This window comes from Microtus pennsylvanicus, chromosome 6, assembly GCF_037038515.1.
Source record: "Microtus pennsylvanicus isolate mMicPen1 chromosome 6, mMicPen1.hap1, whole genome shotgun sequence".
In the NCBI taxonomy this organism is placed as follows: Eukaryota; Metazoa; Chordata; class Mammalia; order Rodentia; family Cricetidae; genus Microtus; species Microtus pennsylvanicus.
In genome coordinates this window covers 53,533,761-53,546,512 of record NC_134584.1, presented here as the reverse complement: position 1 = coordinate 53,546,512, position 12,752 = coordinate 53,533,761, and the positions used below count along the sequence as shown (strand labels likewise).

Genomic DNA, 12,752 nt, shown 5'->3' with positions numbered 1-12,752 from the left:
GAAGAATGATGGAACTTTGACCTTTAATTAAGCCATGTTTCCAGGCTGATAGATAAACTATCAGTCTTTTTGCAAAAACTAGAAAGAAAGTTGCTTCCCATAGAAGTGGTCATTATTTTCCTCAGAGAGCATGGTCTTTGTTCTAGAAATAATAAACGTGATGTATTGACATCATGCATCACTTTCATCTGTAGACTGAATACCTTGTCTTGTTTTCACTGTATGTGGTTTGCTTGAGGATTGTTTGGGAATGCCTTGTTTTATGATATTCATATGCTTTTGAAAAATAGTTGGGAGTTCCAAATTATAGTGCATAACATTTTATTTATGGAAAATTAATATTCAGTCATTTTAGCCAAAATAGTGAGCTTCAGTTTCAGTAAGGAGTCGAAGCTTTTGTTTTAGTGAGGGACCGTGTCTCAAAAAAAAAAGGTGAAATCCAATGAATTCCCTCAGGGCTTGTTGCACAAGTCTGGCAACCTGAATTCCATCTGTCCTCCACATGCCTATGTATGGTGTGTGTATCTGTCTGTCTGCACATAGACATCTACATATATCACATATATACAACATCACCACATGCAAGACAGACAAGAAGAAAAGATAGCTGATCATAGAGAGCCCATGAATCCCAGCTCCTAGACCGTAAGTCAATAGGGTCCAGCAGAATTAGAATGTAAGATGGACTGCTCTCTCTTGGTACAGTGTTATCTGAGTACCTCAATGCATTTCATAAGGATGATATAATCAGATAAGCCTTGATTTGACTATGTAGGCCACTTATGTTAGAAAGTTGGCTGGGAATAATGAGTTTAAACCCTAACTCAAAAAACAGATGTTGAGCCGAGTGGTGGTGGCACATGCCTTTAATCCCAGCACTTGGGAGGCAGAAGCAGATGGATTTCTGTGAGTTTGAGACCAGCCTGATCTACAGAGCTAGTTCCAGTACAGGCTCCAAAGCTACAGAAAAACCCTGTCTCAAAAAAAAAAAAAAACAACAAAAAAAAAAAAAACCTTGGATGACCAGATTCAGATTAAGCATTTAACTGTTCTTCAATTAACTGACCTTTTATTTTATCACTGTGTTTCTAGAACAATACATTGGAAAGATGTTAGAGATAAAAGAAATTATGGATGATATACTTGCTCAACAGAAGACAGAAAGGGATGATCTAGCTAAAAAATACAGGTGAGTAGGGAAAAGGACTTGGAGCCATTTAAATTATTATAATGCCAGAGTTTAGATTTGGAACGTTTCCCAAAGGCCCATGTATTAAAAATGTAGTTTCAAGGTTGGCTCTATCAGAAGGTGGTGGGACCCAGAAGGAAGTTTTCCGTTTGTTGGGGGTACAGACACCTTTTGTATGATGGAACCCTGGCCCCTTCTTCCTCTCTTTTGCATCTTGACCATAAGGTGAATAGCTTTGTTTTGTCACACACTCTTGCCATGGTGTGTGGCCTCACCACAGGACAAGAATAGTAAGCTGGTGATGACTGAAACCTCTAGAAGTCTGACCCCAAAACAAATTTGGGGATTTGTTACAGCCACTGAAAGCTGGGTGATATTAGTAGTTAGGCTGAGATATCTTTTTTAAATCTCTGATTAAATCTGTTTTCTGACAGCATTATTTCAGTTTCTAGCTTCTCGCTTTTGAGAAAGCTTCTCACTAGTGCCCATAGTGGTTGCACCAGTTTTCACTCCCAACAGTAATACACAAGGATTCCTCTGTCCCTATATCTTCTCCTGTATTGGTTGTCATTTTTGAAGATTGTTTTTCTAACTAGGGTGAGATGGAATCTCAAAAGTGTTTTAATTTTCATTTCCCTGGTAGGAAATGTGTTTTAACTTTGTTAGAAATGTTTATTAGCCATTTGTATTTCTTCTTTTGAGAATTCTCTGTTCCAACACATGGTACATTTTTTTAAAAAAAATAGGTTGTCTTCTTGATGCTTGGCTTATTTCCTCCTTGTATATTGTAGAATTAATCCTCTGTTGGATATATAGATGGCAGATATTTCTCTTATTGTATGGGATGCCTGTTCACCTACTTAATCTCCCTTGCTGGACAGAAGGTTTTGAATTTCATCAGCTATCATTTGTCTGTTATTGGATGTATTTTCTGAAGGACTGCAATCCTGTTAAACAGTCTTTCTCTATTTCTGTTATTCCCATGTTTTCTCTAGAAGTTTCAGAGTTTTATGTTGTAGTCTTTGATAAACTTGGAGGTGATTTTTGTGTAGAGTAGAGAAAGGGGATCTAGTTTCCTTCTTCTACACACAGACATCTAGCTTTTCTAGCATTAATTCCTTGAACATGCTGTCTTCTCTCCAATGAGTATCTTTGGCAAAGATGAGGTAGCTGAAGTTACATGGGCTTGTGAATTTTTTTCTGGTCATGAATTCTGGAGTTAAGTTTCTTTCCTACATGTGATGGTTAATTTCATCAAACTGACTCAGTGTGGAGTCACCTGGGAAGAAAGCCTCACAGAGGAATTATCTAGATCAGGTTAGCCTGTGGGCATGTATGTGAGGGATTATCTTGATTGTTAATTGATGTAGGAGGATCAAGCTCAGGGCAGGCAACACCATTTTAGAGGATGGGCCCTGCATTATATGAGAGGAGAATGCTAATGAAAACCATGGGTGCGTGCTCTTCTTTCTGCCATTTGCTGCATAAGTGGTGGGATCAACTGTCCCAAGCTCATGCCTCAGTGAGTTTTCCGAGTATTATAACTTAGAATTGTAAACTGAATAAACCCTTTTCTTTCCTGTGTTGTCTTTGGTCTGGTTACTGGTCAAATTAACTAAGCTACTGAAATTTTCATTAATTCAATTTCAAGGTTTTTGTTTGTTTGTTTTTGTTATTGAGACAGAGCTTCTCTGTGTAGCCCTAGCTGTCCTGGAACTCACTCTGTAGACCAGGCTGGCCTCAAACTCACAGAGATTCACCTCCCCTTCTGCCCTCTCCCATGATCCCCACGCTTCCAATTTACTCAAAAGATCTTGTCTTTTTCTACTTCCTATGTAGATTATATCTATGTATGTCTCTCTTCGGATCCTCTTGTTGTCTAGGTTCTCTGAGATTGTGAACTGTAGGATTGTTTTACTTTGCTTTGTGTCTAAAAGTCAATTATGAGTGAGTAAATATGATATTTGTCTTTCTAGGTCTGGGTTACCTTACTCAATATGTTTTCTAGATCCATCCGCACAAATTTCAAGATGTCATTATTTTTACCACTGTACTCCATTGTGTAAATGTACTGCATCTTTTTTATCCATTCTTTGGTCAGGGACATTTAAGTTATTTCCAGGTTCTGGCTATGATAAGTAATGCTGCTATGAACATAGTTGAGCACATGTCCTTATGGTATGATTGAGCATCCTTTGGGTATATACACAAAAGTGGTTTATCAAGGTCTTGGGGTAGGTTGTTTCCTAATTTTCTGAGAAATCGCAATACTGATTTCCATAGTGGCTGTACCAGTTTGCGCTCCCACCAGCAATGCAGGAGTGTTCCCTTTACCTCACAACCTCTGCAGCATAAGTTGTCATCAGTGTTTTTGATCTTGGCCATTATTACAGGTGTAAAATAGACTCTCAGAGTTGTCTTGATTTGCATTTCTCTGGTGGCTAAGGATGTTGAGCATTTCCTTAAGTGTCTTTCAGCCATTTTAGATTCCTCTGTTGAGAGTTCTTTGTTTAAGTCTGTATCCATTTTTTTATTAAATTATTTGTTCTTTTGATGACCAATTTCTTGAGTTCTTTGTATATTTTGGAGATCAGACCTCTGTCTGATGTGGGGTTAGTGAAGATCTTTTCCCATTCTGTAGGCTATCGTTTTGTTTTGTTGACTATGTCCTTTGCTTTACAGAAGCTTTTCAGTTTCAGGAGGTCCCATTTATTAATTGTTTCTCTCAGTGTCTGTGATGCTGGGGTTATATTTAGGAAGTGGTTCCCTGTACCAATGAATTCAAGTGTACTTCCCACTTTCTCTTTCATGAGCTTCAGCATGGTTGGTTTTATGTTGAGGTCTTTGATCCACTTGGATTTGAGTTTTGTGCATGGCAATAGATATGGATCTATTTTCATTCCACATAATGAGATCCAGTTATGCAAGCACCATTTATTGAATATGCTTTTTTCCATTTGATATTTTCTGCTTCTTTGTCAGGTGTTCATCGGTATGTGGATTGATACCCTAGTCTTCGATTTGGTTTCATTGGTCCTCGGGTCTTTGATTCCAACAGTAGGCTGTTTTCAGAGCTATAGCTCTGTAGTAGAGTTTGAAGTCAGAGGTAATGATGCCTTCAGAAGTTCTTTTATTGTATAGGATTGTTTTGGCTATCCTGGGTTTTTTGCTTTTCCATATGAAGTTGAGTATTGTTCTTTTAAGGTCTATGAAGAATTTTGATGGGATTTTTATAGGCATTGCATTGAATCTGTTGATTACTTTTGGTATGATTGTCATTTTTACTATGTGAACTCTACCTACCCAAGAGCATGGGAGATCTTTCCATTTTCTGATGTCTTCTTCAATTTCTTTCTTCAAAGATTTAAAGTTCTTGTCATACAGGTCTTCCACTTATTTGGTTAGAATCACTCCAAAATATTTTATGTTATTTGTGGTTATTGTGAAAAGTGATGTTCCTCTAATTTCTCTCTCAGCCCATTTATCATCTGTATAAATAAGAGCTACTCATGTTTATTTTGAGTTAATCTTGTATCCTGCTACATTACTGAAGGTTTTTATAAGTTGTAGAAGTTCCTTGGTAGAATTTTTGGGGTCGCTCATATAAACTATCATATCATCAGCAAATAGTGAGAGTTTGACTTCTTTTTTCTTCCCCAAGTTTTACCCCCTTGATCTCCTTTTGTTGTCTTACTGCTCTAGCTAGAACCTCAAGTACTATATTGAATAGATATGGAGAGAGTAGACAACCTTGTCTTGTTCCTGATTTCAGTGGGACTGCTTTGAGTTTCTCTCAATTTAGTTTGATGTTGGCTGTTGGCTTGCTGTATATTGCCTTTATTATGTTCAGATATGTTCACTGTATTTCTGCTGTCTTCAAGACCTTTATCATGAAGGGACGTTGTATTTTGTCAAAGACTTTTTCAGCATATAATGAAATGATCATGTAGGTTTTTTCAGTTTATTTATATGGTAGATTACATAGATGGATTTTTGTATGTTGAATCATCCCTGCATCTCTGAGATGAAGACTACTTGGTCATGGTGGATGATTTTTCTGATATGTTCTTGGATTTGGGTTGCCAGTATTTTTTCGATTGTTTTTGTATCAATATTCATGAGTGAGATTGGTCTGTAATTCTATTTCTCAGTTGTGTCTTTGTTTGGTTTTGGTATCAGGGTACCTGTAGCCTCATAAAATGAGTTTGGCAATGTTCCTGCAGTTTCTATTGTTTCTATTGTTTGGAACAATTTGAGGAGTATTAGTTCTTTAAAATTCTGGTAGAATTCTGAGTGAAACCATCTGGTTCTGGGATTTTTTTTAGGAGAATTTTGATGACAGTTTCTGTTTCTTATAGGTTTATTTAATTTGCTAATCTGGTATTTAATTTTGGTAAGTGATATTTATCCAGAAAGTTGTCCATTTCTTTTAAGTTTTCCAATTTTGTGGAGTACAGGTTTTCATAGCATGACCTGATGATTCTCTAGGTTTCCTCTGTGTCTGTTGTTATGTCCCCCTTTTCATTTCTGATTTTGTTAATTTGGATATTCTCTCTCTGCCTTTTGGTTAGTTTGAATAAAGGTTTGTCTATTTTGTTGATTTTCTCAAAAAACCAACTCTTTGTCTCATTGATTCTTTGTATTGCTTTCTTTTTTCAATTTTGTTGCTTTCATCTCTCAATTTGATTATTTCCTGCCTATTTCTAGTCCTCCTGGGTGAGTTTGCTTCGTTTTGTTCCAGAGTTTTCAGGTGTTAACGCACTAGTGTGGGATTTTTCCAGCTTCTTTATATAGGCATTTAGTGCTATGGACTTTCCCCTTAACACTGCTTTTATTGTGTCCCGTGAATTTTGGTATGTTGTATGGTCATTTTCATTGAATTTTAGTAAATCTTTAATTTCTTCCTTTATTTCTTCCTTAACCCATTGATGCTTCAAGTGAGCATTGTTTAATTTCCATGTGTTTGTGGACTTTCTGAAATTAGTGTTACTGTTGAATTCTAATTTTAAGCCATGGTGATCCGAGAAGATACATGGGGTTATTCCATTTTTTTTATCTGTTGAGGTTTGCTTTGTTAGTAGTATGTGGTTAATTTTGAGAAGGTTCCATGAGGTGCTGAGAAGAAGCTATATTCTTTTATGTTTGGGTGGAATGTTCTATAAATGTCTGTTAAGTTCATTTGATTCATAACATCTGTTAGTTCCCTTATTTCTCTGTTAAGTTTCTGTCTGGCATGTCTGTCCAGTGGTGAGAATGGGGTGTTGAAATCTCCTCCTATTAGTTTGTGGGGTTTAATGTGTGATTTAAGCTTTAGTAGTGTTTCTTTTACATATGGGGGTGCCCTTGTATTTGGGGCATAGATGTTCAGTATTGAGATTTCCTCTTGATGGATTTTTCCTGTGACTAATGTGAAATCTTTTTTATCTCTTTTGATTCATTTTAGTTTGAAGTCTACTTTGTTAGATATGTGGATAGCTACACCTGCTGTTTCTTAGGTCCATTTGATAGGGAAATTTTTTCCCAACCCTTTAATCTGAGGCGATGTCTGTCTTTGAGGTTTAAGTGTGTTTCTTTTTTTTTTAAATTTATTTATTTATTAAAGATTTCTGTCTCTTCCCCGCCACCGCCTCCCATTTCCTTCCCCCCTCCCCCAATTAAGTCCCCCCCCCAGCCCGAAAAGCAGTCAGGGTTCCCTGTCCTGTGGGAAGTCCAAGGAACCCCCACCTCCATCCAGGTCTAGTAAGTTGAGCATCCAAACTGCCTAGGCTCCCACAAAGCCAGTGCGTGCAGTAGAATCAGAAACCCATTGCCATTGTTCTTGAGTTGTCAGTAGTCCTCATTGTCTGCTATGTTCAGAGAGTCCAGTTTTATCCCAGGCTTTTCCAGACCCAGGCCAGCTGGTCTTGGTGAGTTCCCAGTAGAATATCCCCATTGTCTAAGTGTGTTTCTTGAATGCAGCAGAAGAATGGATTATGTTTTCATATCCAATCTGTTAGCCTATATCTTTTTATAGGTGAGGTTGAGTTCATTTATATTAAAGGATATTAATGACCAGTGATTGCTAGTTCCTGTTATTTTAGTTTTCATTGCTGGTGATGTTATTGTCTATGTTTTTCACTTCTCTGGGATTTGTTGCTGTGTGATCCTCTATTGTCTGTGTTTTTGTGGATGTAGCTAACTTCCTTGGTTGAAGTTTTCCTTCTAGTACTTTGTGTAGGGCTGGGTTTGTGGCTAGGTATTGGTTAAATATGGTTCTGTCATGGAATATCTTGGTGATAGAAAGTAGTACTGTGTATAGTAGTCTGGGCTGGCATCCATGGTCCCTTAATGTCTGCATAACACTTGACCAGGACCTTCTGGCTTTCATTGTTTCCATTAAGAAGTCAGATGTAATCTGATAGGTCTGCCTTTATATGTTACTTGGCCTTTTTCCTTTGCAGCTCTTAATATTTTTTCTTTATTCTGTATGTTTAGTGTTTTGCTTATTATGTGGCAAGGGGATTTTATTTGAGCCAGTCTATTTGGTGTTCTGTATGCTTCTTGTATCTTCATATGCATATCTTTCTTTAGGTTGGAAATGTTTTCTTCTATGACTTTGTAGAATATATTTTCTGTGCTTTTGAGTTGAACTTCTATCCCTATTATTCTTAAGTTTGGTCTTTTCATGGTGTCCCATATATCCTGTATATTTTGTGTTAAACTTTTGTTAGATTTAATGTTTTCTTTGACTATTGTATCTTCAACACTTGAAATTTTCTCTTCCATCTCTTGTATTTTGCTGTTTATGCTTGCATTTGTGGTTCCTGATAGTTTCCCCATATTTTCCAGCTCCAGAATTCTCTTGATTCGTGTTTTCTTTATTGTCTCTATTTTAGTTTTCAAGTCTTGAATTATTTCTTTCATCTGTTTCTTTAAAGGTTTATTTATATCTTTCAATTTTTTGCTTGTCTTTTTCTCCATTTCTTTGAGGGAATTGTTTATTTTCTCTTTTAGGGTCTCTAACATTCTCCTAAAGTTATTTTTTAGGTCATTTCTTCTGCTTCATCTATATTGGGGTGTTCAAGTCTTGCTGTTGTAGGGCCACTAGTTTTTGTTGGTGTTGTGTTGCTCTTTGTGGTGTGTTCTTACCTTGTCTACTAATATTTTCCCTCTGATTTATATAGCTGGGGCTGTGTCTCTGGTGCCAGTGGATCCAAGTCTTAGATGGTTGTTCCTTGTGGTGCAGTCGGAGCCATGGTTTCAGTTACCCTAGAGGTCACACGGCACTCCTGGGGTCACTCTACAGTCCCAGAGATCTTCAGGCCTGCTCCCTCTCCAGGTTGCTGACTGGGGCCTGGTCCTGTGGAGGAGGTGTCTGGCTCAGGCCTGGTCCCATGGAGGTTGCTGGCTTGGGTCTGCTCTAGTGGAGGTCGCTGGCTCAGTACTGGTCCCATGGAGGACACTGTCTCAGGCCTGATCCCTCAGAGATCACTCTCGCGTACCTGCTCTGGTGGAGGTTGCTGACTTGGCCATGCTTCTGTGTCCCTGGCTCAGGCCTACTCACGTGGTGGTTGCTCCCTCTGAGGGAGTATCTTTAATATTAACAGTGTGTGAAGAAAATTTTCCATTAATATTCATTTTCTTTTTCTTATAGGGTATCCATGGAGTCATTTAAGCATGGGGCCCTGAGAGAACAACTGTCTAACTTGGCCACAAGACAAAAGAAGCTTTTAGTTGTGGCAAAGAAACAGAAAAAGATAAGACTGAAAATTCAAAACTATAAGAATTCCAAGCCATTGTCTGGTATTAGGAAGCGTACATGTAGCTCAGACATCTCTAGTGAGAAGAAGAGCCAAGAGTCTCCTAGTATGAAAAACTCAGTATATCCCCAGTCAGACTTACTTTCTCCTGTCAGTCTTTCTGCTATTTCTCCTGTCAATAGAAACATGGAAGAAATACCATTGTCGATGGAAATGGAAAGAGAACTCTCTGGAAATGAGATGAATTCTAAACAAAATATCCAGGATTGTGCCTTGGATGGACTGTTGAAATCCAGACTCACAGATGGCACTGAGAAAACTGAATTATCATCCCAGCCTGTTGCTTTTTTTCCTCAAGCAGGAAATTCACAAGCAGAAAGTAGTTTAACAGAAACTCTGGTCAAAGGCTATGAACCTGATGGCTCTCCTGCAGTGACTGGCACTGTAAGTATTTCAGAAGATAAAAGTGTGCTTTCCCAAAATGATGCCTGTCCACCAGCTGTTTCTCAGAATTTGGACCTTTCCCGTTGTAATCCAAAAAGAAGAAACAAGAAAGTAGCTTCCAATCAACCATCTGTAGGAACATCAGAACCTCTGGCTCATCAAGCGGTTACTGTCTTAGACACTGATACTGTGCAGCATGTGAATAGCGTTCCGATCCCTCCTTCCTCTGGGTCTGTTCGTCAACAACCTATTAAAAAGCCGCCTCACCACAGCACAGCTCCTAAAAAGAAAAATATGCAGCTGAAAGATTTGCTAGTACGTGGAAGAATTAATACAGGAAAGGACATTCTGGAATTCAAAACACAGGTATTTTTTTTCTCTAAAGTCTTGCAAAATTTATAAGCAGTGTTGGTGTAGCATAGTAGAGGCAAATGGAAAATAAGATTTGACTGTTTTCTAAATGTAGGAACATATGATATTCTTAGGAAGAAAATCCACACCTTATTCTGGAATTTCCTTGATAGGTTTCAGTTATAAGCACCTTTTGGTTCTCAGCTCCTGTCAGTTATTTTGTAGCAGGAGGGGTTTCAGAGCAGAGACGGGACATAGGAGCTGTTATTAGTTCTACACTAGGTTCAAGAGCTATCAGTGTACTGCTAAGCCATTCCTAGGGATGTATTAATTTGTCTTCCATAGATGTTCAGTTTAAGACAGACTTGAAGTTTCAGTAAGAAACTCAGTTAAAAATATAATATATGCATAAAAGTGAATTATGAGAAAAAGGTCTGTTAGATATACCTATTAAAATACTTCATATATTCCCACTTTTTTAAAGAGGAATTTAGAAGTGGCAAAGATTACCAAGTCATTGAATATGCTTCTTTGCTTGTAGACTAATATTCGAGAAATCAGCCCAGCCTAACTGGAATTTAACTTAAATGGTTGTGTTTCCTACTCTTCCCATTTCTAGACTCTGACTTTTCCTACTTCAGAAGCTTTACTTCTAAGTTAAGAACAAAAGAGTGTAATGGTACAATTTCAATTAGAGTTCAGTGCTCTCATTTCCTTCAGTGCTCCAGTTTGCCTGCAGCCCATTCATTAAGCAATGCCTGCCTTACAGTGACCAGAGCACATCCGTTTTTAGTAGATTAGTTCTGTTTCCTCAGATTTTTGACAGTGTAGTTACTGGGTCAGCTTAATAAATCTTCAGTAGAGTTTTTCATAATTGTAGCCATTTTAAACATCTTTATTGGGGTATAATTTGTAGAAGTTGCACTATCCATACTCAAAGTGTAGTATTTGACAAGTTTGACGTGTGTATTATCTGTGAAATTCTGCCATAAATAATAAACCATCCATCTGCTCCAGAAACTTCTAATACCTGCTTTCTTTTTTTCTTCTTTTTTTAAACAATCTTTTTTACTTTACATACCCGTCCCAGATCCCCCTCCCTACCAAACTTCCACTCCCCAACCTTTTTCCCACCCTACCCCGTCTCTTTAGTTATCTTTAGCAGTTGGTCACTGTGTGACTCAGAGGCGTCACAGCCGTCTAGGGCTAGTGGTTGTCGTCCCCACCCCCACCCCCATCAGCTTGCACAGCACCTTCTGGTACTGTGAAAGCTAGTCCTCGGGGAGCGGGCTTTCAGGTCAGAGCCAGTTCAAGTACATAGTGTCTTCAGTGATAGGGACTTACTGCCAACCTCTGGGAGGCAACTAAAGGCAACAGTCGTAGGAAACATTGTTTTGAGAGTGTCTTGAACTTCCCTGACCAACAAACAACTCAAAAAAAGATTTCATTCAAAGTGAGCATGTGTGTTATTTATCCCTCCCTACTTCTTTTCCTTCTGTATTGACCTCCCTCCCTGCTTCCTAACTAAAGGCCACCTCCCCATTTTCCCTATATCCTTTTCATATTGCTTGTATTCTGCTAGTCCCTCTCTAGAAACCCCTCCCCGTCATTCTTTTTTTTTTTTATTCTCTGGTTTCCAGGTTATATATTCACATCTGAAGATTTGGATAGGTACCCCAGATGGTCAACACTGAAATAATGTACATAAAAAGCAACATTCATCAGGTTTTATTTATGTATTTATGCATTGCCGTATGTAGGGTTCTCTAGAGGTACAGAACTGATAGACTTGACATGGAAGAGATTTACTAGACTGGCTATAGGATGCTGCTAGATAGTCCAACAATGGTTGTTGCCTCATAACAGAAAGACCAAGAATTTATAATTGTTCAGTCCATGAAACTCAACGCCTTAGCACTCCCAGTCTGGTACTGGAATCCTGGAGGATTCCTGGAGAATTTCTGGTTTTCAGTCTACATTGGAGTCCTGGAAAAGTTGGATTTAATACTTGGCACAGCAACCGAGGAGGAGACAAATTTATTTGCTAGTCAGAGTGAAGGCAAACAGGCAAAAAGTGAAGCTTCTTCTTCATTGTCCTTTTTTGTGGGCCACCACTAGAAGCTGTGGCCAAATTTTGAGTATCTCTTCCTACCTCAAATTATGTTTAATCAAAGAATAATTTGATTAGGATGAGTTCGTAAGATTTTAACTTTAATCAAATTAAGAAAGTCCCTCACAGCATGCCCAGTATTTGGGCTCTAGTTGATTCCAGACATCATCAAGTTGACAATGAAGATGAGCCATCACATGCACATGTAAGAAAAGGAACCATGAACTTGAGAGGGAATAGGGGAGGAAATGTGGAAGACGATGGAGAGAGAGGACGGGTTGGAGGGAGGAAATGATGGAATTATATTTTAATTAAAATTTTCTTTAAAAATCTGTGTTCCAAATGAAAGTGAAAAAAAATGATTTGTCTGACTCAAAGTGACAAAGGTTTTTTCATAGAATTCTGGCAGTTTTTTTCTTAAAGCAAAATCAGTGAGTTAATATATTGAGTAGCTGCAGTTATGGGGATGTGACGGTGGTGCGTAGGTGTCTTCACAGTGAGTGCTTATGACCTTATGACTTCATAAATTATACTTCTCAAAGGATATAATTTACCACCAGGGTAAAGATTAAGCATAATTCTTACAGTTTGGGGCTAGGATCCATCCTAAATTAATTTTTATTTTATCTATTTTTAGGATTCTGTATCCCAGGTTGGCCTGGAACTCTTTATGTAGCCAAGGCTAGCATACAGTGACCCTCCTGTCTTAGCCCTCCAAGTTCTGGAATTACATGTGTGACCCACTATGCCCAGGCCCATTCATATTTCCTAATTTGGATAACTAGTTGGTCCAGCAGCGTATGTTTAAAGAGGCATCTTTGTTTCAATGAGTTGCCTATGAGTCTCTTAAAATATCAGCTGCTCATATGTGTTTCTATTCCTGGACTCCCTATTGTTTCATTATTTATTTGTCTACATT

The 12,752-nt window shown here is 38.2% G+C and overlaps 1 protein-coding gene across 1 annotated transcript in view; it reads left to right on the top strand.

The window, feature by feature from the left end:
- The window catches only part of Ankrd31 (ankyrin repeat domain 31), a 152,703-nt gene that overhangs the window by 117,853 nt on the left and 22,098 nt on the right, over window positions 1-12,752 (top strand). Inside the window, exons 22-23 of the mRNA XM_075976264.1 lie at window positions 1,093-1,189; window positions 8,823-9,738. Coding sequence (XP_075832379.1) covers window positions 1,093-1,189; window positions 8,823-9,738 — 1,013 coding nt within the window. The remainder of the gene's footprint in view (window positions 1-1,092; window positions 1,190-8,822; window positions 9,739-12,752) is intronic.